At 44.8% G+C, this 24,729-nt stretch overlaps 1 protein-coding gene across 1 annotated transcript; it reads right to left on the bottom strand.

The window, feature by feature from the left end:
* Window positions 1–1,625: 1,625 nt before the first annotated feature.
* Window positions 1,626–2,840, bottom strand: LOC124722735 (arginine-glutamic acid dipeptide repeats protein-like). The gene is made up of 2 exons (XM_047247875.1): window positions 2,259–2,840; window positions 1,626–2,078 (listed from the first exon to the last, which is right to left on the bottom strand). Exons 1-2 carry the CDS (start codon window positions 2,838–2,840, stop codon window positions 1,626–1,628), a joined length of 1,035 nt encoding a protein of 344 aa, XP_047103831.1.
* Between the last annotated feature and the right edge of the window lie 21,889 nt (window positions 2,841–24,729).

The following is a 24,729-nucleotide window of genomic DNA, read 5'->3' as shown; positions in this document are numbered from 1 at the left end:
GAACATGGCTGCGGAGGAATGAAGAAATATGCTCTGACATATTACATAACAGATACAATTCATCAGCAGATAATATCACTTTAGTGTCACAAAAAGGTGGATTTTCAAATATGACTACCAGATGGAACTCCCGGTTGGATATCACACCTACACTGACGCATTTACAACCTGTGTAGTTAGTTGATTGGTTTAGGGGATGGGACCAAACAGCGAGGTCATCGGTCCCATTGGATTAGGGAAGGATAGGGAAGGACGTCCGCCATGCCCTTTCAAAGGAATCATCCCGGCATTTGCCTGAAGCGACCTAGTGTAATCATGGAAAACCTAAATCAGGATGGTCGGATGCGGCTTTGAACCGTCGTCCTTCCGAATGCGAACCTGTGTGGTTTAAACTGTAGTTAACATCAGACAACATAACTACCATGTCATGTGGCTTCCTCACATTACCTGCTACTACGCACCTCAATATATTAGCCCTTTGATGGTTCTCTCACGGCTGGATGAACTATTCATTGATCAATGTTTATATACATTTTTTTCACAACAGTGTGAGCAACTTAAAAAAATCATAGTATAAAAGATGGATACGCCTGCTTTTACTGCCAGTTTATCGCCAGAATGAACAAGGTAATGATCATTTGTGGAGCGACTGTGCTCGTCGTCAACTTAGTGAGGTCAGTCAGAGTATGCTACAAATCAGACCTACAGATCTGTCGACTATTACATCGCTATTTAGCGATAACAGCGACTGCAAAACTTTGATGTGTTCAAGAAGACGTCTTAACCTTGAGGTTCTGGATATTCCAAAACATATTACGACGGTTCAGCTGGAACATTATCGATTCCAAGACGACGACGAGTCACTTACAACTGCCTGTTCCATTTTCGAGGGACTGAAATCACGAAATATTTGTAAAGTGCTTTTGGACATTTATCGGAAACTCATTGAAAGACGTAACAGTTTCAGTATAGTAGACTATCACCTGTTTCCTACACAGCTTAGGCCTCAGTTATGTGATATTTCACACAGATTTAAATTACTGCCTCAGATGTTTAAAAATGATGTAATTCTATGTGTGTGCCCTGCTTTAGCATTATGATATGAATACTCATTGCCAGTCTGATGGGCCTCCAGCCATTAAAATGCACTATGTTGGTTGTAAAATGGAAAACAATAAATTATTTTTGTACCCACTTCAGGCATTTTTTCTGGTGTCAGAGGTCTACCAAGTCACAACTCTTATTTCAATAAGAGACAGGAGGACCTCATTAACTCTGCCTGTTGCTGTCACGTAAGCCACAGATCGTGGACATGTGTTTTTCATGTACTCGATAAACCACTTGCCTATGGCTGTCTCAACAGGCACTTCATATCTGATATTCATTTAGTAGTAATCGACTCTGTGACTGGACAGATTGGAGGTGGCAGCATCCTGGCAGCCGGCAATGGCACCGCCGATGGCTGCAGACAGTGGTGACGTCCAGCGGAGCGTAGGGCAGCACTGGCACTGCCAGGGGCACTAGGCAGTGGTGCCTTCCAGGGGGGCAGCGGGTGGCACTGGCACCGCTGGGGGCAGTGGTGGCGTCCAGGGGGGCAGAGGGCAGCACTGGCACTGCCAGGGGCACTAGGCAGTGGTGCCTTCCAGGGGGCAGCGGGTAGCACTGGAACCGCTGGGGGCAGTGGTGGCATCCAGGGGGGCGGAGGGCAGCACTGGCACTGCCAGGGGCACTAGGCAGTGGTGCCTTCCAGGGGGGCAGCGGGTGGCACTGGCACCGCTGGGGGCAGTGGTGGCGTCCAGGGGGGCGAAGGGCAGCCTTGGCACCACCAGGGGCACTAGGGAGTGGTGCCTTCCAGGGGGGCAGTGGGTGGCACTGGCACTGCTGGGGTCAGTGGTGGCGTCCAGGGGGGCGGAGGGCAGCACTGGCACTGCCAGAGGCAATAGGTAGTGGTGCTTTCCAGGGGGGCAGCGGGTAGCACTGGCAGCGCTGTGGCGTCCAGGGGGGCTGAGGGCAGCACTGGCACTGCCTGGGGCACTAGGCAGTGGTGCCTTCCAGGGGGGCAGCGGGTGGCACTGGCACTGCTGGGGTCAGTGGTGGCGCCCAGGGGGGTGGAGGGCAGCACTAGCACTGCCAGGGGCACTAGGCAGTGGTGCCTTCCAGGGGGGTAGCGGGTGGCACTGGCACCACTGGTGGCAGTGGTGGTGTCAAGGGGGGCGGAGGGCAGCACTGGCACAACCAGGGGCACTAGGCAGTGGTGCCTTCCATGGGGGCAGCAGGTGGCACTGGCACTGCTGGGGGCAGTGGTGGTGTCTAGGGGGGTGGAGGGCAGCACTGGCACTGCCAGGGGCACTAGGCAGTGGTGCCTTCCAGGGGGGCAGCGGGTGGCACTGGCACCACTGGGGGCAGTGGTGGCGTCCAGGGCGGTGGAGGGCAGCACTGGCACTGCCGGGGATGGCGGGCAGTGGTGGCATCCACTGGGGCGGCGAGAGGCACTGGCATCTCCAGGGGTGGTGGGCAGTGGTGGCATACATGGGGGCGGCGGGTGGCACTGGCACCACCAGGGGCAGTGGCCAGTGGTGGTGCCCAGGAGGGCGGCGGGTGGCAGGTGTCACTAGCATCTCCACGGGCTGCGGACACTGGTGGCATCCAGGAGGACGGCAGGCAACACTGGCACCACTGGGGCAGTGGTGGCGTCCAGAGGGGCGGAGGGCATCACTGGCACCACCAAGGGCACTAGGTAGTGGTGCCCTCCAATGGGGCGGCGGGCTGCACTGGCACCGCTGGGGGTAGTGGACAGTGGTGGTGTCCAGGCGCTGGTGGGCAGCAGGCGATACTGGCATCTCCAGGGGTGGTGGGCAGTCACAGGGGCTGCAGCAGTGCACGAGTGTTCTGACCTTAGTAAGGATAAGCTATATATTCTTTTAATAGGTTGTTGAATAGGTAGAGGGTCTGTGACTGAATCAACAAGTCTTTAGGAAAAAACACACTGTGCTTTATTCATTTTAGGTACATTGTATAGTGGTACCACAGAACTCGGAAAATATCTGCTGTTTGCAAGCCATACACTCGGCCTCTATGGTGTTAAAGCTAGTAGTCAGTATTGACCACATCGGAATTCCTCTCTACAGGTGTACAGCTTTTAGGAATGGTTCAAATGGCTCTGAGAACCATGGGGCTTAACATCTGAGGTCATCAGTCCCCTGGAACGTAGAACTACTTCAGCGTAACTAACCTAAGGACATCACACGCATCCATACCCAAGACAGGATTTGAACCTGCGACCGTAGCAGTCACGCAGTTCCAGACTGAAGTGCCTAGAACCGCTCAGCCACACCAGCTGGTCAGCTTTTAGAGTTACACTCTTTGGTACAGGGGATACACAGGAAATCATACACTGTTCAACCTGGTCCACTGTAACACTATTTTTGTTCAAATAGTCTACAAACTCATAGTAGGTAGCTCTTGCATATACCTGCCAATGACATAATCTTTCTGTAGTGATCGATGTTGTATAATACATATCATTTAATTTCACAACACACCATGAAGTTAATTCTAACGTAGCTTTGCCATACATTTCAACTATAGTAACATAATGGCCTAACATTTGAGTGTCAACCAGTGTAAGGGAAGGATCATAGTTGTCTGTCATGTTATTCTTCATATAATGCATCATACTGCTCATATATTCCCTCTAGTACTATGAAAAATGAACAATTAACACATTGCGCGTTTTCAAGTACAATAACTACAGCAAAGTCATTATCTGGATCCAGGGCAACATTTACTGGTTTAGATCCATATGCAGTAACGTTATATGTGCTTGCCAACAGTAGTACTCGTGATGGATCACTTACCTTTGGTTCTGCGGGCTGTGGCAGCTGCTGTGGTGCTGGTATGATATAGTTTAATGATGGTGGTGCAGCATAGCTGAAAGACACCAAGTACGACAAATTGGGAAGCTCATCTGTGGACTGCTGCGACAGTGTAGCCAGTAGTATGTAGGAGTCCTCATCTAACAGTTTCACTACCACCAGTTCAGGGGTGTGTAGTGTTGCTGGAAGAATAACAAACCACAGATATGTATTTCAATAAGTATTTGTTAATAACAATAGTAATGATTACATTATTATTAGAGACTTAGTTTCGTATCTAACATCTTATTCCTCTTGTCCTGGCGGGCGCTGGTTGATCCCAGCTGATGCTGCTGGCACTTCATCATCATCTCACTATGAAGTTCAGACCTTGAATGAGGGGAGGGTGAGCCTCGGGCTGCTGGATTCATAATACAAAAAAGAGAGGGACAGGGAGAGCTCGATTCCCACTGGTCACTGGGTTTCCCGCCATTCTACTGTGCTCCCATCGGCTGAGACGTGTTTCCCGCCATTTTATGTCACATGACCACTATTGCACAATTGGCTAAGATGTGGGGATTTCCCTGGATCACTTTGATCAATTCCCAGTGGAGAAGAGGAAGTAAAGGGCTGGGGGGCAGCATTGCTCCAGTGTGCGGAATGGGAGAAACCTGCCCCAATTCCCTTCTCCACCCTAGACTTTTGAACTCAGCAGCTGGAATACAGTCTTGGGGGGGGAGCAGAACCAGATTATGCACATGGCTCGAGTCGAGTATGTTACAGCTGACTTTCACTTTCAAACAAAGCTATATACGTTAGTTGCGTGGTTCAAATACTGGGTGATCAAAAAGTCAGTATAAAATTGAAAACTGAATAAATCATGGAATAATGTACATAAAGAGGTACAAATTGACACACATGCTTGGAATGACATGGGGTTTTATTAGAATCAAAAAAATACAAAAGTTCAAAAAATGTCCAACAGATGGTGCTTCATATGATCAGGATAGCAATAATTAGCATGACAAAGTAAGACAAATCAAAGATGAAATGCTCAATATGTCCACCATCATTCCTCAACAATGGCTGTAGTCGAAGAACAATGTTGTGAACAGCACTGTAAAGCATGTCCGGAGTTATGGTGAGGCATTGGCGTCGGATGTTGTCTTTCAGCATCCCTAGAGATGTCGGTCGATCACGATACGCTTGCGACTTCAGGTAAAAGCCAATAATCGCACGGACTGAGGTCTGGGGACCTGGGAGGCCAAGCATGACGAAAGTGGCGGCTGAGCACACGATCATCACCAAACGACGCTCGCAAGAGATCTTTCAAGCATCTAGCAATACGGGGTGGAGCGCCATCCTGCATAAACATCGTAAGTTCCAGCAGGTGTTTATCAGTCAGGCTGGGGATGATGCGATTCTGTAACATATCGGCGTACCTCTCACCCGTCACGGTAGCAGTTACAAAACCAGAATCACGCATTTCCTCGAAGAAAAAAGGCCCGATAACGGTAGATGTGGTAAATCCAACCCATACCGTGACTTTCTCGTTGTGCAATAGAGTTTCCACGACAGTTCTAGGATTTTTGGTAGCCCAAATTCTGCAGTTGTGGACGCTGACACACCCTCAGAGCGTGAAATGAGCTTCGTCGGTCCATAACACGTTACTCAACCAATCGTCATCTTCCGCCATCTTTTGAAACGCCCACACCGCAAATGCCCTCCGCTTCACTAAATCGCCAGGTAACAGTTCATGATGCCGGTGGATTTTGTACGGATAGCATCGGAGGGTACGCCTAAGTGCCAACCAAACAGCAGTGTATGGAATGCCGGTGCGACGTGCGACTGCACGAACGCTGACTTCCCCGTGCACAGACGAACCCGCTACAGTCTCCATTTCTTCCTGAAGTGCAGGCAGGCCAGCAGCAGCATACTACGCCTCTCTTTGGCCTCAGAGAAACACAAAAGATACAAATGAAGACAATTAGAGAAAAAAAAATATGGTGGACATATAATCGGAGACAAACACTTTTTAAAATACATGGAGCCGTTCATGGGTGTAGAGTCCAAAATAAAATTTGTTCAGACACTTGGACACATACATAGACGAAAATTGTCACACATGAACGTAAGTGCACAAAACGAATAACACTGAACCACTTAAGCACAAAACGACGGCACACACAGAAACACGAGGCGTTGATCTCCAGCGCGCGAATGTTCACTAACCGTGTACGAGTCCGGGGACCTGCCAAGAGAGGAGGAGGGGGGTGGGAGGGGGAGAGGGGAGAGGGGAGAGCAGATGCCATGGGCAGGGGAAATAGTGGGAAGGGAGGATGGCAGAGGGGAAACCCGGGGGAAGAGGGGCGGAGGAAGGGGATGGGGGAAAAGGAAAGAGAAGGGAGGGAGGGTGCCTAAAGGAAAGGACACAGGAAGTGGGGGGAGGATCAAAGTTGATAGGAGGGGTAGATGGAGGGGAGGAGGACATCATCAGGGAGGGGGAGCTGGCGGAAGCCACCTTGGGAGAGGGTAAGGAGGGTGGAGAGATGGAGACCGGGTGGGATGTGGGAATACAGGCGCGGCAGTGGGCGGGGGTGGGAGAGGATGGGCGAGACAAGTGGGTGAGGAGGATCGAGTTTGCGGGAGGTGTACAGGATCTGTATCCTTTCTGATTCTCTCTCTCATTACAGCTCCTTTTATACACGATTGTCATGCACAGTCAACGACGTTTTGCTGTCCAGCGCCATCTGTCGGACATTTTGTGAACTTTGTTTGTTTTTGGTTCTAATAAAACCCATGTCATTCCAAGCATGTGTGTCAATTTTTACCTCTCTGTCTACATTATTCTGTGGTTTATTAAGTTGTCAAATTTGTACTGACTTTTTGATCACCTGGTATATTACTAAACATCCGTCACAGAGACAGGAGAATGGGTGAGTTTAAGTTTAAAATCCTTATGCAATGTAAAATTTTACTGGTGCGAATATTTTTATGGGTGTTTATTGCTCTGGTCTGTAACAGGGTGAACTGCCACCGGTATCTCATATCACAACTTCACTTTCTCCTTTCGACACTGGCCTAATTGAAGTGATGTGTTGACATTCAATCTAGTGTGAACACTCAAGCATTTGATAGTGACGTCTTCTGTTCAATTCCAACGATATCCAGCGCGGAGGAGAAAGGGGAGGAGGAGGACAATTGTTGGATTTTAGGTGTTTTGCATAACTGGCGGACCTTACATCCAACAATTTTAACTGCAAACACGGTAAACACAAGGAGCTGCAAATCCAAAAGGAGGAGGGGGAGTTTAGTGCTTAATGTCCCGTCGACAACGAGGTCATCAGAGACAGAGCACAAGCTCAGATTACGAAACAATGGAAGAAGAAAGTGGCTGTGCCCTTTCGAAGGAACCATCTTGGCGTTTGCCTTAGGCGGTATAGGGAAATCACGGCAAACTTAAATCAAGAGACTGGATGCCAGTTTGAAATGTCATCCTCCCGAATGCGAATCCGATGTGCCAACCTCTGCTCCACTCTACTCGGTACATCCAGTGTGAATCGATCTTAAGTCTGCTCTTCCATCTGATCCGTATACATATTTAACTAATATAGTTTAAAAGTTGGAGCTTCTTTAGTGAAAAAAGTCCATCTAATTAGGACACTGGTGACCTCTGTGTTTCTCGCTATTTAGTACCCTAAACCACTAATCATCATCATCATCACTATATATCTAGAGAGGATAGCAACTGCTTCCTCCAACTTCTTTTCTCTTAACACAGTTTAATTATTTCTTAAAATTATGTACAAAAAGGATCTGAATAACGTAAACTGACTTTCTTTCAGAGTGCAGTTAACTGTTCCCTCTATATTAATGTAAATCAACAAGTCTCAAAACGACTTTTAAAAAAATTTTAAAATTATTTGTTCCATAATTCGACAAGGCTTTTACAAAAAAACTGAAATCCTATTAATAACCATGAAAACTAGGCACATCTCCTGTTTTTACCTAATTAACAATCAAAATTAACATATTTATACTATTTTGCATCAGGAAGAACAGTTTTACAAGGAAATAATTGAAACCTTTAATGTCTGAAAGGCTCCAATCAAAATAATGCATTGCACAAATGAACAGTCTACATCTACATGCCTACTCTGCAATTCACACTTTGGTGCCTGATAGAGGATTCATCGACCCACTTTCAAACCACTTCTCTACTGTGCCACTCTCGAACAGAGCGAGGGAAAAACGAACACTTAAATCTTTCTGTGCGAGCTCTGATTTCTCTTATTTTATGACAATGATCATTTCTCCCTATGTAGGAGGGTGTCAACAATATGTTTTCACATTCGAAGGAGAATGTTGCAGATTGAAATTTCGTGAAATGATCTCCCCTCAAGGAAAAACGCCTTTGTTTTTATTATTGCTACCAAAACTAGTATATCATATTCGTGACAAGTCTCTCCCCTACTTCGTGATAATACAAAACTAGCTGCCCTCCTTTGGACGTTTTCGATTTCCTCCATCAGATCAGTCTGGTAAGAACCCCCTTACTACACAGCAATACTCTAGCAGAGGTCGAACGAGCATAGTGTAGACAGTCTTTTTCGCAAACCTGTAGCATCTTCTAAATATTCTGCCAGTAAAAAGCAGTCTTTGATTTGCCTTTCCCACAACATTATCTATTGATCGTTTCAATTTAAATTATTCATGAATGTAATTCGTAGGTACTTAGTGAAATTGACAGTCTTTAGATGTGTGTGATCTATCGCAGCCGGCCGCGGTGGTCTCGCGGTTAAGGCGCTCAGTCCGGAACCGCGCGACTGCTACGGTCGCAGGTTCGAATCCTGCCTCGGACATGGATGTGTGTGATGTCCTTGGGTTAGTTAGGTTTAAGTAGTTCTAAGTTCTAGGGGACTGATGACCACAGATGTTAAGTCCCATAGTGCTCAGAGCCATCTGTCGCATGACTGTAGTTTGACAGATTCCTTTTAAATCATGTGAATGACCTCACGCTTTTCATTATTTAGCGTCAAATGTCAATTTTGCACAATACAGATATCTTGTCTAAATGAGTTAGCAATTGGTTTTAATCTTCCGATTACTTCGTTTAACTATTCGTTAAACGAAAGCATCGTCTGCAAATCGTATATGTAGAATAGGAACAGCAAATAACCTATAACATTTCCTTGTGGAACGCCAGATATCACTTCTGTTTTACTTGGTGATCCATCAGTTACTACGAATTGTGATCTTTTCGACAGGAAATCACGCATCCAGTGGCACCATAATGTTCGAACACAGTATATGTTCCAAAATCTTACTGCAAATCGACGTCAGTGGTATGTGACTATAATTCATCGGATTACTCCTGCTTCCTTTCTTCAGTATTGTTGTGACCTGTGCAGCTTTCCAGGCTTTAGGCACAGATCTTTCGTCGATCGAGCGATTGTGTGCGACTGTTACGTATGGAGATTGTATATCAGCATAATGTGAAAGGAATTTAGTTAGTGTACACTCAGGACGGAGGATTTGCCTGTATTAAGTGATTTAACCTGCTTTACTACACTGAGGATAATTAAGTTACCCATGTTGGCAGCAGTTCCTGATTCGAGTTCTGGAATGCTTACTTCGTCTTCTTTGGAGAAGGAATTTCGGAAAACTGTTGTTAGTGACTCCGCTTTAGTGGCATTGTCATCGGCAACATTACCTTCGCTGTCGCGCAAAATGATTCAAATGGCTCTGAGCTCTATGGGACTTAACATGTGAGGTCAACAGTCCCCTAGAACTTAGGACTACTTAAACCTAACTAACCTAAGGACATCACACACATCACACATCAATGCCCGAGGCAGGATTCGAACTTGCGACCGTAGCAGTCGCGCGGTTCCGCACTGAAGAGCCTAGAACCGCTTTTTTTTATCTCATTTTGTTCTATATTGTTCGTTGAATTTTTTCGGCGAGGACGTCTGATGACACCCGTTTAGGTTCATCTTTAAATCCGTTCACTCAGTTTTTTATTACAGAGAGTAGCTAACCCTCTGACCGAACACGCTGAGCTACCGTGCAGGCGACCTCGGCCACCGCGACCGGCTGTTGTCGCGCAGTGGAGGTATTGATGGTGTCTTGCCGCTGATGTACTTCACATACGACCAGACTCTTTCTGGACTTCCTGCCAGATTTAGAGACATAGTTTCATTGTGGGAACTATTAAAAGCGTCTTGCATTGAACTTCACTCTAAATTTCGAGCTTCTGTAAAACTTAGCCAATCTTGGGGATTTTGCTTTCCTTTAAATTTGGCATGCTTTATTCGTTGCTTTTGCAACACGTGATATAAATCTCTCCGTTGCTGTTGATACTAATTCATTGGATTTAAGCTACAGCTGGTTTTCTTTCATCGTTAGTTCAGAAGGAATGGAGTCCGTCTCTTAGGAACGCGAGAATCGAATTTTTATCTGCTTCTTTAATTGATATATTTGCATTTATTGTTAGTGGGTTTGGCTGTCACGGTATTCATTCTCGTTACAACGACCTTGCGATCACTAATCCCTGTATCAGTCATAATTGTCACTATTTCCCTCGGGTTATTTGTGACTATGAGTTCGGTTATGTTTTCATAACCAATCACAGATCGAATGTGGTCCTGACCTAATTGTTCAAAATAATTTTCAGAGAAGCATTTAGCACGATTTCGGACGATATTTTGTGCCTGCCATCGTCTTTAAACATGTAATTTCGCCAACATATCGAGGGTAGATTGAAGTCACCGCCATGTATAATTATATGAGTGGTGTACCTATTTGAAATGAGACTCTAGTCTGCATCTACATCTACATCTACATAGATATTCCGCAAGCTACTGTACTGCGCGTGGCGGAGGGTAACCGGTACCACTACTAGTCATTTCGTTTCCTGTTCCAATCGCAAATAGAGCGAGGGAAAAACGAATATCTATATGCCTCCGTCTGAGACCTAATTTTTCGTAACTTATCCTCGTGGTCTGTTGCGGCAGTAGAATCGTTCGGTAGTCAGCTTCAAATACCGGTTCTCTAAATTTTCTCAACAGTGTTTCTTGAAAACGACGTCGTCTTCCCTCCAGGGATTCCCATTTGAGTTCCCGAAGCATCTCCGTAACACTTACGTGCTGTTCAAAACTACCGGTAAAAAATCTAGCAGCCCGCCTCTGAATTACTTCGATGTTTTCCTTCAATCCGACCTGGTACAAATCCCAAACACTCGAGCAGTACTCAAGAATAGGTCGCACAACGTTACGCCCAGATATTTCAACGACTTGACTATCTCAAATGGGACACTAGCAATACTGTATCCGAACATTACAGGTTTGATCTTCCTAGTCATTTGCATTAAGTTACATTTGACCACATTTAGGGCTAGCTGCCATCCATCACACCAACTGGAAAGTTTGTCTAAGTCTTCTTTGAACTGTTCAGCACTTGTATCATCTGAGTCGGGAGGGCGGTAAAAGGCTCCAGTTATTAATTTATTCCGGTTGTCAAGTATAGCGTCAATCCATACTAACTTTCTAGGAACTATCTACTTCAATTTCGCTACAAGGTAGACTACTTCTTACAGCAACAAATACACCACCGTCAACTGTATTTAATGTATCCTTTACGAACGCCTTCCGATCCTTTCTAAAAATTTCTGCTGAAGTTATTTCTAGTTTTAGCTAACTCAAAAAATGGCTCTAAGCACTATGGGACTTGACATCTGAGGTCATCAGTCCCCTAGAGTTAGAACTACTTAAACCTAACAAACCTAAGGACATCACACACATCTATGCCCGAGGCAGGATTCGAACCAGCGACCGTAGCAGCAGCGAGGTTCCGGACTGAAGCGCCTAGAACCGCTTGGTCACAGCGGCCGGCTTTTAGCTAACTTTCGGTTCCTATAACGGTTTGGGATTCAGGGCTTTCTATTCAATCATATACATGTAACAGAGGTAAGTTTATACAGAAAACCATACCACATTTAGTGACTTGCACAAAACTGTTTTATGGAAACCAACGGTATTTTAAACTTCAGTTGAACCCCAGAATACTATTACAAGCCGGCCGCTGTGGACGAGCGGTTCTAGGCGCTTCAGTCTGGAACCGCGCGATCGCTACGGTCGCAGGTTCGAATCCTGCCTCGGGCATGGATGTGTGTGATGTCCTTAGGTTAGTTAGGTTTAAGTAGTTCTAAGTTCTAGGGGACTGATGACCTCAGAAGTTAAGTCCCATAGTGCTCAGAGCCATTTGAACCATTTCTAGGATGAACCTCAACAAAAGCAAAACAAGGACAATGTAGTGCATTAGAACAAAATCAGGCGGTGTTGAAGAAATTAGATTAGGAAATGAGACACTAAAAGTTGTAGATAAGTTTTGCTATTTGGGCAGTAAAATAGCTAATGATGGCTGAAGTAGAGAGGGCAAGAAAAGTGTTTTGAAGGAGAGAATTTTGTTAATTTCGAATATAGATTTGAATGCTAGGAAGTCTTTTCTGGAGGTATTTGTTTCGAGTGTAGCCTTGTATGTAAGTGAAACGTGAGCAATAAACACTTCAGGTACGAAGAGAATTGAAGCTTTTAAACTGTGATGTTACAGAAGAATGCTGAAGATTAGATAGGTAGATAATGTAACTGATGAGAAGATACTGAACAGAGTTGAGGAGAAAAGAAATTCGATACACAACTTGACTAAAAGAAGGGATCGGTTGATAGAACACATTCTGAGACATCAAGGTATCACCGATTTAGTGTTGTAGGGAAGTTTGGGGAGTAAAAACTATTCAGGAAAACACAGGAAACAGATTCAAAAGGAAGTAGGCTGCAGTAGCTATTAAGAGATGAAGAGGCTTACACAGGATAACGTAGCATGGAAAGCTGCATCAAACCAGTCTTCAGACTGAAGACTACAACCCTCAATGAATCTCTGGGAATAATGTTTTCCTGGCACTTTCGAGTGTAAACATATCCTCCTCAACGCATCCTTGCTCAACACGATTCTGACGGCTGTAGGGGTCTTGAACCGAACCCCTGTATCTGGTGTCAGCAAGCGGCTGTTACCGGTAGAGACATCTACGCCTGATGCCCCACCCTCAGCAGCAGCAGCAGCCGACATCGGCTGCACAGATCCGCTCTAAGGTCAACGGCTACGGACTTCAGTTCACAATGATGTGGTGCAGTGATTGACTAATATTTTTTGGTCTTGTGCTTGTGTCTTTGGTAGTGACCTAAGCTGCATGCTAAAAGTGTCGTTTGATAGACCGAAAGAACCTGCGCATTTGTCTTTGTTCCGTGGGAATACAAGGGAGTTTTATCTGCAGCCAGTAAGATGTTCACTTTGCAGTTTGTCCCGGCATGATTTTTCATGTGTTAAACCTGTGTCAGCTACGTGCAGTATGCGTATGGGGTTTAGTCAAGAAGCGCAGTATTGTGCAGAGGCCCATTGGACCATGGTACAGCACAAATATTAAGCGCAGTTTGTTCTTATTTTGTATTAGGCGTATTGTTTCTGTATTTTTCTCGTATAACAGTAGATGGAGGTTAAAAAAAATGGTTCAAATGGCTCTGAGCACTATGGGACTCAACATCTTAGGTCATAAGTCCCCTAGAACTTAGAACTACTTAAACCTAATTAACCTAAGGACATCACACACACCCATGCCCGAGGCAGGATTCGAACCTGTGACCGTAGCAGTCCCGCGGTTCCGGACTGCAGCGCCAGAACCGCTATTCCACCGCGGCCAGCTAGATGGAGGTTACACGAATGCCACACACATGGTAGCGACTTTGAATGAAACGGGAAAGCCCAGGGGCAAACAGCAGGGTTGCTGGAGATTACAACTTTACATAAGCAGGACAACGAGGCACTGCATAGGAGGGTAGAAAAATGGGAAGCCGCTGATGGGCAAGTACCTTCTGAGTCAGTGGAGGCCAAAATTGTGTTAGGTGTACCCGTCCCTTCCCTCGATCCTGCAGTGGCTATCCTTATAGCACCCTTTTCGGAAAAAGCGACCGAGGATGTACGTGTTTTTATTGCTGATGCGAAGTACACTACTGGCCATTAAAGTTGCTGCACCACGAGGATGACGTGCTACAGACGCCAAATTTAGCCAACAGGAAGAAGATGCTGTGATATGCAAATGATTAGCTTTTCAGAGCATTCACACAAGGTTGGCGCCGGTGGCGACACCTGCAACGTGCTGACACGAGGAAAGTTTCCAACCGATTCCTCATACACAAACAGCAGTTGACCGACGATGCCCGGTGAAATGTTGTTGTGATGCCTCGTGTAAGGAGGAGAAATGCGTACCATCACGTTTCCGACTTTGATAAAGGTCGAATTGCAGCCTATCGCGATTGCAGTTTATCGTATCGCGACATTGCTGCTCGCGTTGGTCGAGTCCAATGACTGTTAGCAGAATATGGAATCGGTGGGTTCAGGAGGGTAATACGGAACGCCGTGTTGGATCCCAATCCCCCTCTCTCCTTTGCCCATGGCATCTCAGCTCTCCCCTCTCCCATTCCCCTTCCCTTTCCTCCTCCTCCACCTCCTCTCTTGGCAGGTCCCCGGACTCGTACACGCTCAGTGAACATTCGCGCGCCGGAGATCATCGCCGTCAGTGTTTCGTGTGTGTGTAGTGTTGTTCGCCGTCACGCCACCACCGTTCACGTGCCGTCGCCATCATCCATGTTATGTGCACCGTGTCGCCCAGTGTTAGTGATGTTTCTCGTCCAGCGTGAACAGCTCCATGTTTTTCGATTTTTAGTGTCTACATTTTTTGCCCACCGTTTTTACTGTCTACTTTGTGCCACCTTTATGTACTACTTGTTGTCAAACTCAAGGCTGAAGAGCGGCGTATTGTGCTACTGACAGCCCGCCTTTGTCTAAGGTGTTTAAAATCACAATAAAGAGAAAAAAAGAAAAAGTTGGATCCCAACGGCCTCGTATCACTAGCAGTCACATGACAGGCATCTTATCCGCATGGCTGTAACGGATCGTGCAGCCACGTCTCGATCCCTGAGTCAACAGATGGCGACGTTTGCAAGACAACAACCATCTGCACGAACAGTTCGACGACGTTTGCAGCAGCATGGACTGTCAGCTCAGAGACCATGGCTGCGGTTACCCTTGACGCTGCATCACAGACAGGAGCGCATGCGATGGTGTACTCAACGACGAACCTGTGTGCACGAATGCCAAAACTTCATTTTTTCGGATGAATCCAGGTTCTGTTTACAGCATCATGATGGTCGCATCCGTGTCTGGCGACATCGCGGTGAAAGCACATTGGAAGCATGTATTCGTCATCGCCATACTGGCGTATCACCCGGCGTGATGGCATGGGATGCCATTGGTTACATGTCTCGGTCACCTCTTGTTCGCACTGACGGTACTTTGAACAGTAGACGTTACATTTCAGATGTGTTACGATCCGTGGCTCTACCCTTCATTCGATCCCTACGAAACCCTACATTTCAGCAGGATAATGCACAACTGAATGTTGCAGGTCCTGTACGGGCCTTTCTGGATACAGAAAATGTTCGACTGCTGCCCTGGCCAGCACATTCTCGAGATCTCTCACCAATTGAAAACGTCTGGTCTATGGTGGCCGAGCAACTGGCTCGTCACAATACGCCAGTCTCAACTCTTGATGAACTGTGGTATCGTGTTGAAGCTGCCTGGGCAGCTGTACCTGTACACGCCATCCAAGCTCTGTTTGACTCAATGCCCAGACGTATCAAGGCCGTTATTACGGCCAGAGATGGAGGTGGTTGTTCTGGGTACTGATTTCTCAGGAGCTATGCACCCAAATTGCGTGAAAATGTAATCACATGTCAGGTCTAGTATAATATATATGTCCAATGAATACCCGTTTATCATCTGCATTTCTTCTTGGTGTAGCAGTTTTAATGGCCAGTAGTGCATGTAGTCGAGTTAGGAAAATGGTCGGAGGAACCGGCCTTGAAAATGGATAAACTGAGGTTAGAAGGCGACGAAGAAACTTACGTTATGTACCACCAGATCCTTAGTAAGATCTCGACGTTTGAACTGGCTACTAATCTCGTCCAGCGCTATCGTAAGCGAAACTGTGCAAGGCTGACCAGAGAGAAACTCAGTGGACTGTCGCAGAAACACGGTGAATCGGTAGAGTGTTTTCCTGAGAGAACTAAAAAACTGGATACACATACGTACTATTTGACGCACAGTGAGAAGGTTGATAGATTCATGCTCCGTGAGGCAGAGAACAGGACTTTGGATGTGTTCGAAATATACATCTGCATACTGTACATACTCCGCAAGCCACTGCACGCTGCGTGACGGAGGTTACGCTGTACCACTACTAGTCATTTCATTTCCTGTTCCACTCGCAAATACAGCGAGGGAAAAACATCGATGTATATGCCCCCGTATGAGCCTTAATTTCTCGTATCTTATTTTCGTGCTCCTTACGCGAAATGCATTTTGGTGGCAGTAGAATCGTTCTGCAGTCTGCTTCAGATACCGGTTCTCTAAACTTTCTCAATACTGTTTCTCGAAAGAACGTCGCCTCTCCTACAGGGATTCCCATTTGAGTTTCCGGATGACCTCCGTAATACTTGCAAGTTGTCTGAACCTACCGTACCAGTAACAAATCTAGAAACCCGCCTCTTAACTGCTTGTGTTTTCCTTTAATCTGACCTGGTGCGCATCCCAAACACTTGGTCGCACTAAAGTCATATATGCGGTCTCGTTTACAGATAAACCACACGTTACCAAAATTCTCCAAATAAACTGACGCAACCATTCGCCTACCACAATCCTCGCATGCTCGTTCCATTTCATGTCGCTTTGCAACTTTACCCCCAGGTATTTAAACGACATGACTGTGTCAAACAGAACACTACTAATGCTCTATTCAAACGTTATGGGTTTGTTCCTCCAAATCATCTGCATTAACTTACATTTTTCTACATTTAGAGCTAGCTGCCATGCATCACACCAACTAGAAATCTTGTCTAAGTCATCCAGTAACCGCCTACAGTTAATCAACGACTACACTTTCCCATACACGAGAGCATCAGCAGCAAACAACCACGCGTTGCTGCCACTCTACCTACCAGATCACTTATGTATAGAGAAAATAATAGCGGTCCAGTCGCAGTTCCGTGGGATACTCCTAACGATACCCTTGTCTCTGATGAACAGTCACCATCGAGGTCAAAGTACTGAGCTCCATTTCTTAAGAATTCACTCACGTATCTATGGACCTATTCCACATGCTCGTACCTTCTTTAACAGCCTGCAATGGGGCACCGTGTCAAACGCTCTCCAAAAATCTAGAAATATGGAATCTGCCTGTTGCCCTTCATCCATAGTTCGCAGTAGCCACGTGAGAAAAAGGCAAGCCGAGTTTTGTACGAGCGATGCTTTCTAAAACCGCGTTGATTTGTGAACAGAAGCTTTGAAGCTTTTCGGTCTCAAAGACATTTAATATACTCGGACTCAGAATACGTTCAAGAATTGCACAGCAAACCCAATTAAGGGTATTGGCCTGTAATTTTGCGCCTCTAATTTTGTGAAATGTAAAACTTCAGCTTTCCTTTGGCTATCTTCTACTGCTATACCAAACTGTTCAACGAGTGGCTGGATGGAAGCCTTAGATCCGCTTTGCGATTTTATACAACACCGGAATTTTCTCGGGTTCTTGCTCCGATATTTTGCTAAGCTACAACGGTGGTATAAATTGTAGGCTTCGCAAGTAGATCTTTTTAGAGATGCGCGAATCTCTACTGCTATTGTAAGATATGTGAGCTACACTACTGGCCATTAAAATTGCCACACCAAGAATAATGCAGATGATAAACGGATATTCATTGGAGACATAGTATATTACTAGAACTGACATCTGATTACATTTTCACGCAATTTGGGTGCATAGATCCTGAGAAATCAGTACCCAGAACAACCACCTCCACCTCTGGCCGTAATAACGGCCTTGATACGTCTGGGCATTGAGTCAAACAGAGCTTGGATGGCGTGTACAGGTACAGCTGCCCAGGCAGCTTCAACACGATACCACAGTTCATCAAGAGTTGAGACTGGCGTATTGTGACGAGCCAGTTGCTCGGCCACCATAGACCAGACGTTTTCAATTGGTGAGAGATCTCGAGAATGTGCTGGCCAGGGCAGCAGTCGAACATTTTCTGTATCCAGAAAGGCCCGTACAGGACCTGCAACATTCAGTTGTGCATTATCCTGCTGAAATGTAGGGTTTCGTAGGGATCGAATGAAGGGTAGAGCCACGGATCGTAACACATCTGAAATGTAACGTCCACTGTTCAAAGTACCGTCAGTGCGAACAAGAGGTGACCGAGACATGTAACCAATGGCATCCCATGCCATCACGCCGGGTGATACGCCAGTATGGCGATGACGAATACATGCTTCCAATGTGCTTTCACCGCGATGTCGCCAGACACGGATGCGACCATCATGATGCTGTAAACAGAACCTGGATTCATCCGAAAAAATGACGTTTTACCATTCGTGCACCCAGGTTCGTTGTTGAGTACACTATCGCATGCGCTCCTGTCTGTGATGCAGCGTCAAGGGTAACCGCAGCCATTGTCTCCGAGCTGACAGTCCATGCTGCTGCAAACGTCGTCGAACTGTTCGTGCAGATGGTTGTTGTCTTGCAAACGTCGCCATCTGTTGACTCAGGGATCGAGACGTGGCTGCACGATCCGTTACAGCCATGCAGATAAGATGGCTGTCATGTCGACTGCTAGTGATACGAGGCCGTTGGGATCCAACACGGCGTTCCGTATTACCCTCCTGAACCCACCGATTCCATATTCTGCTAACAGTCATTGGATCTCGACCAACGCGAGCAGCAATGTCGCGATACGATAAACGACAATCGCGATAGGCTACAATCTGACCTTTATCAAAGTCGGAAACGTGATAGTACGCATTTCTCCTCCTTACACGAGGCATCAAAACAATGTTTCACCATGCAGTGCCGGTCAACTGCTGTTTGTGTATGAGAAATCGGTTGGAAACTTTCCTCATGTCAGCACGTTGTAGGTGTCACCACCGGCGCCAACCTCGTGTGAATGCTCTGAAAAGTTAATCGTTTTCATATCACAGCATCTTCTTCCTGTCGGTTCAATTTCGCGTCTGTAACACGTCATGTTCGTGGTGTAGCAATTTTAATGGCGTGCAGTGTATGTTTCTGCTGACATGTCAAGGAGGGTCAGACTAGAGAACCCAAGTGATTTGCCCAGCGCCTTTAGCGTTGCCACACGAATAGAGGAAATCGACATTGCTACATGGAGGCAGAGTGACTGCGGTTTTTTCTCCTCTGATCTGAAGTGTTACAGGTGTGGGCACAAGGGCCACGTTGGGAAGCAGTGTCCGTCACCTGGGATACTATAAACGTGGGGAGGTGAGTCACAAGACGCGTGATTGCCGGAAGAAAACCCATGACAAGTAACGTCCATATATTCACTCGTTGAGTGGGACTGGGGGCCTCATTCATCATATGGCTGCATGTGTTGGGTGTCAGTCTGGATCTCTTGGGCAGAAAGAGATTGAGGTCTCCATGGTATAGGTTGCATCGAGTGGTTGATAATGACATGAGGTGATTGAGAACTACAGTGCTCAGTTTTAGCCTGGGAACTAAGCATTTACTGTGTGTTGGGGAAGGGCATTGTGTGATCCTGGTACTCGACTTTTTTTGTTAAAAATCACGCAAAAATTGACCTCTCGCAGTGTACACCCGTACTGACATTGTTTCCTCTAGGGACAACAGCTGCAAGTAATATGATGTCACAAGATTCATCAGTCATGAAAATGTAACCAGACAAACAGTAGACACAAGCACTGAAGTCTAATTTGCATGACACAATACCGCGAGGTACAGGAAAGTTCATCTCAGTTGGTATAGGTATGAACCTACCCAATGGTTCATTATATGTTGTAGAGCCATTTGTAACTAGCAACAAATTGTATAAGTCACACTGTCACTGAAGTATAGTATACATCAGTGATGTGGATGGAGATTTTATGGATCCAATCAGTCTCGATAATTTTGGCATGGACGAAATAAGTCTGCCAGAGGGTTTTTTGATTGCAGTTTGCACATTTTAGAGGAAGACGACACGGGTAGGTCAAGTGGGGACCGCTGATGCAATAAAACTGTCGTTAAGTGAAAATGGTTGTGTTTCATACATTGGACGACATTTCACATGAAAAGTAAAACATTTACAAGGGAATGATGGGAAAGTGATGGGAATTTTGTTACTGCAGTTCACGGATCTGTTTAATCTAATTGGCCTGTTAACATCAGTCACACAGCGCAGAATACTGACAGGGATTAACGCTCCACTGTGTAGAAACCATACATAATTCCAAATTGTATGCAACCAATAATGGAAGAATTTATCGACCAACAGCTAGCAGATGGTATTATTGAATACAGTGAAAGCACATGTGGAACAGCAGAAGCCACCAGAAAAATTTTCCTATGACTACCGATACCTTAATGCACGAACCGTCACTGATGCATATCCCATACCGAACATAACAAAGACTCTGGACAACTAGCGCTGAAGGCAGCGCTGGAAGACGGCTTTCACCATACTGTGGGGCCATTTTCAGTAGCGTTAAGTGCCATTCAGACTCAAGAATACACCCATCACTTTTCAAAGATAATTGGATGTGGTATGTAGAGGACCTAATGCAAGACAATTTATGGTTTATCTTGATGACATCATAGCGTTTTCAAAGGGCATGGGATGCTATGTACAATAGCAAGAGGAAGTGTTCAAAAAACTGAAGACAGCATGACTACTGCTAAGCATTGGCACATGTCATTTTGCACCAACAGAGGTAATTATCTTAGGCACATGATCAGTCAGGGAGGTGTGAGAACAGAGCAATGATTATTATCAGCAGTTTGGAACTTCTCGTCACCACAGACAGCTAAATAATTGCAATCTTTTTTGGGTCTCTGTAATTATAATCGTAATTTTGTGATGAACTTTGCTGAAAGTGCTGAATCTTTGAAACATTTATTACATAAAGGAGCAAAACTTGAATGGTCTACCTAATATTAAACAGTGGTTGATACTTTGAAACAAGTGTTGACATCATGTTTAGTTTTGACACTTCTAAGCTTTGAAAAAGAATTCATTCTCTCTTGTGAAGTGAGCAATATAACGGTTGGTTGTGTCATTATTCGGAATGTAAATAACAGAGAACATCATGTAGCATACCTGTTCCAACAGCTGAAAAAAGCAGAAATAAATTGTTCCACAACTGAGAAGAAAATATTGGCAGTTATGTATGCTATTTCTTACATGTCCTGTTATTCGTGTGGCTTAAAAGTTCAAACTAGTGACAGGTTACGCTTCATTAAAATGATTATGAGGATTAAAGGACTCTTTCAGCAGACTGACAAAGTGAGCCCTATGACTGAGTGAATTTGATTACAAAGTGGTGCACAAGCTGGGGAAGAAGCATCCAAACGTTGACTGAGTACGAAGGTTGCAGTTCTGCAAGCATTGCACAGAAGCATTGCTGAGTGATAAAAGGCCCAGTCAGATATTTAAGTCGTAACCACAGTTTGTTATGCACAACAGCTTTCCCAGGAGAAAATTCTGAAAGAAGCTCAATACCATCTGTTGGCAGCTAATAGTCAGCAGAAATCAACTGATAGATGGATTGCTGAGAAATTTCGTTGGAGGAACAGGAAACGAGATGTCAAACAATTTGTCAGGAACTATGGGCAATGGGCTGATCTCAGCCAGTGACTGATTGCTTTATAAAGATTACTGGAAGCGTCTCGAAACAGATTCATAATGGCTGTGATGGGGCATTTCTCACAATATATCATGATGACTGCAATCCCTGGCCGACAAGTGAGTAACGCTGTCCAAGCAATGGTGAACAATTGGTGGCTCACATTTGGTGTTCTGGATACTATAAGCACAGATCAGGGAACTAATTTTGTGTCAGATCTGATGATGCAGTTATGCCATATATTTCATCTTACTTTGTTCTTTCCAAAGTAACTTAAAATTTAACTTGACTGTTGAAAAGGATCTTTTTGATAACATGGGCACACAATGAAAAAGTGTTTTTAATGAAAGTGATTTATTCTTGTGGTTTTTGTATGCTGAATTAGTAACAACTACTCGATTAATTGCAAACAATTAATATTCATTATTTAAAAATACCTTTTAGTAACTATCTTAATAATACATATTTTCATTGTTTTTTGTTACATTTGTGGTGAGTCGGTGGTTAGGAAACACACACAGGAACATGAAGCCCAATTCACACTAGAACGTCATCTCATGTCAACCTCAGAGACCATTTACCCTGCATGTCACATCTTGTTGATTCAATTAAACCAGTACCAACCTGTGAGCAGAAGTTTATCAGTTAGCATCTGTGATACAAAAGAGCAGAATATCAGACAATGATAAAGTTTGTTAATAGCCCAAGCAAATTTCATAACTGATATTCATGACCAATTTTGTACGATAAGTTGCTGAGATCGACATTTATTTGCTAGCGAAAATATATACATACAACAACATCACATAATATTTATAGGGGAATATATAGAGCCTGTTACCTTATCCATTACTTATTTTCCCACGTAGCGTCATATACAGCTCTATCTTTCTCCTTCAAAAAAAGAAGACGTTTTCTGTTACTAAGAGATTATGTGATGAAAACTGATTCATCAGTTTATGTTCTTATTTATACACAGTTAACTCTATTCTCTTACTGAAAAACCCAAATCATTTTTCATATTCTGGCCTCGCTTACAGCTGTGGCGTAGGGGAAATAGGCTAACTTCTAATGTTTGCTGACTACAATGTAGTTCCTCTCACCAACATTACCATCAGAACTTTGTTCCCGAGAAACCTTGACATGACACAACATTGATGGTCTATGTGAATGCCTCCATTTGTAATGCATTGTGGAATGTTTTGAATTGACATGACGTGACAGCAATATCAATTGCCCTTTATGGATTTCAAAAAGAACATTTACTTCTCCTACTTTTGTAATAAACTTGTGTCAGAATATAGGCAAAAAGCGAAAACCAAGCATGTTGAATTGCTGTTCCAATGATTTTAGCAGTGTTTATAATATCTCTGAGAAAAGTTTCCTCATTATCAGACGCGAAATTAACCAGTGTCACCTAAGAACAAAGTGGTGTTGAATTAGCTGTTGTTGGTGTTCGAAAACGGATGGTCAACCTCAACTTTAAATCAAAAGTACTTTACGTGAGAGACTTAACAATATTGTGAAAGCCGGCCGGTGTGGCCGAGCGGTTCTAGGCGCATCAGTCTGGAACCGCGCGACCACTACCGTCGCTAGTTCGAATCCTGCCTCGGGCATGGATGTGTGTGATGTCCTTAGGTTAGTTAGGTTTAAGTAGTTCTAAGTTATAGGGGACTGATGACCTCAGATGTTAAGTCCCATAGTGCTCAGAGCCATTTAAGCCAATATTATGAAAAGGATAGTTGCTACTCACCACGTAGCGCAGATGCTGAGTCGCAAATGGGAACAACCAAAAAACTCTGTCAGTAAGTGAGCTTTCGCTCAACAAGGCCTTCGCCGAAAACAGGTAACATACTGTTTGGCCACGATAACTTGACGATTGTGCTAGCCCTGCAGCCAGGCGATAAGCGCGAGTTTTGGTGTTCTTGTAAAGATAACTCATTTTAGATTATAATAACGTTTAGTTTAGTACTGGTTACGTGGTAAATAGGTGTATTACTGTGCTCTTTAAGCTTACCATTAAAGGTTTCACTTTCTTTGCGTAGCAGAAAACGCGAAAAGATCGTACAGTCGGGCTATAGTCGTATTTTCTCTTTACGTCTTGCCGCAGTAAATCTATAGAATTTCGCTTAATTGTTCTTTGCCCTCTCCAGCAATTTAACTGTAGTGTACCTCTTCATTATTTAACTCACATTTCCGGAAAGTAGTGTAAAGTTTTAGTTGTCATCTCAGAAACTATGCACTGTTGTTTTTGATTACATACAATTGCGTGTAGGCCAAATTTATGAAATCATATTTTTGTATTAATCTTATAAGGTGTCAGGCAAATCCAACACCTTCCATGAAAACCCCGTCATGATAAGCAAATCCAGCAGTATGTCACATAGCTCCGAATAAATCGTGACATTAAATTAACCAAAGTAATACGAGTAACGAGTGAGCAAACGGAATACCACAGACTAACACAAGAATGCCTAAATGCATGTCATACCTCCCCACCGTGAGACAGACGCAGTTCCGAGGGGAGAAACGAGAACAGAAGCCGAGAGCAGAACCGTTTTAAGCTAGAAGGCCCTACGATAAGGGACGGACATCCACGTCGCCTGCTAGCCACCAGGACCACCCCCAGCCTATGTTAAAAGCTAGAGCCCTCCAGAAGAACAGTATAGATCTTACGATATCACTGAAAGTGCCACACCAGCCGCAAGTTTTACTGTGAGACTTTTTCGCGTCTCTGTTACGTTGCAAACGTTAAAAACATTTGCCCCACCACGAAAAGTAACCGTCAGGACCACCTCCAGCCTATGTTAAAAGATAGAGCCCTCCAGAAGAACAGTATAGATCTTACGATAACACTAAAAGGGCCACACCAGCTGCAAGTTTTAGCGTGAGACTTTTTCGCGTCTCTGTTACGTTGCAAACTTTAAAAACATTGCCCCACCACGAAAAGTATAACGTTTCTCATTGGATAGACAGAATTTTTGTAGGCAGAGCTTAAGGTTAACATTAAGACCCTGATTGGTCAGATGAAAACACAGCCAGATAGTTTTTTTTTAAACCAACTTCGGTAAATTGTAGT

This window comes from Schistocerca piceifrons, chromosome X (assembly GCF_021461385.2).
Source record: "Schistocerca piceifrons isolate TAMUIC-IGC-003096 chromosome X, iqSchPice1.1, whole genome shotgun sequence".
NCBI classification, from domain to species: Eukaryota; Metazoa; Arthropoda; class Insecta; order Orthoptera; family Acrididae; genus Schistocerca; species Schistocerca piceifrons.
The sequence above is the reverse complement of the archived record's forward strand: the minus strand, read 5'-3'. Positions and strand labels throughout refer to the sequence as shown.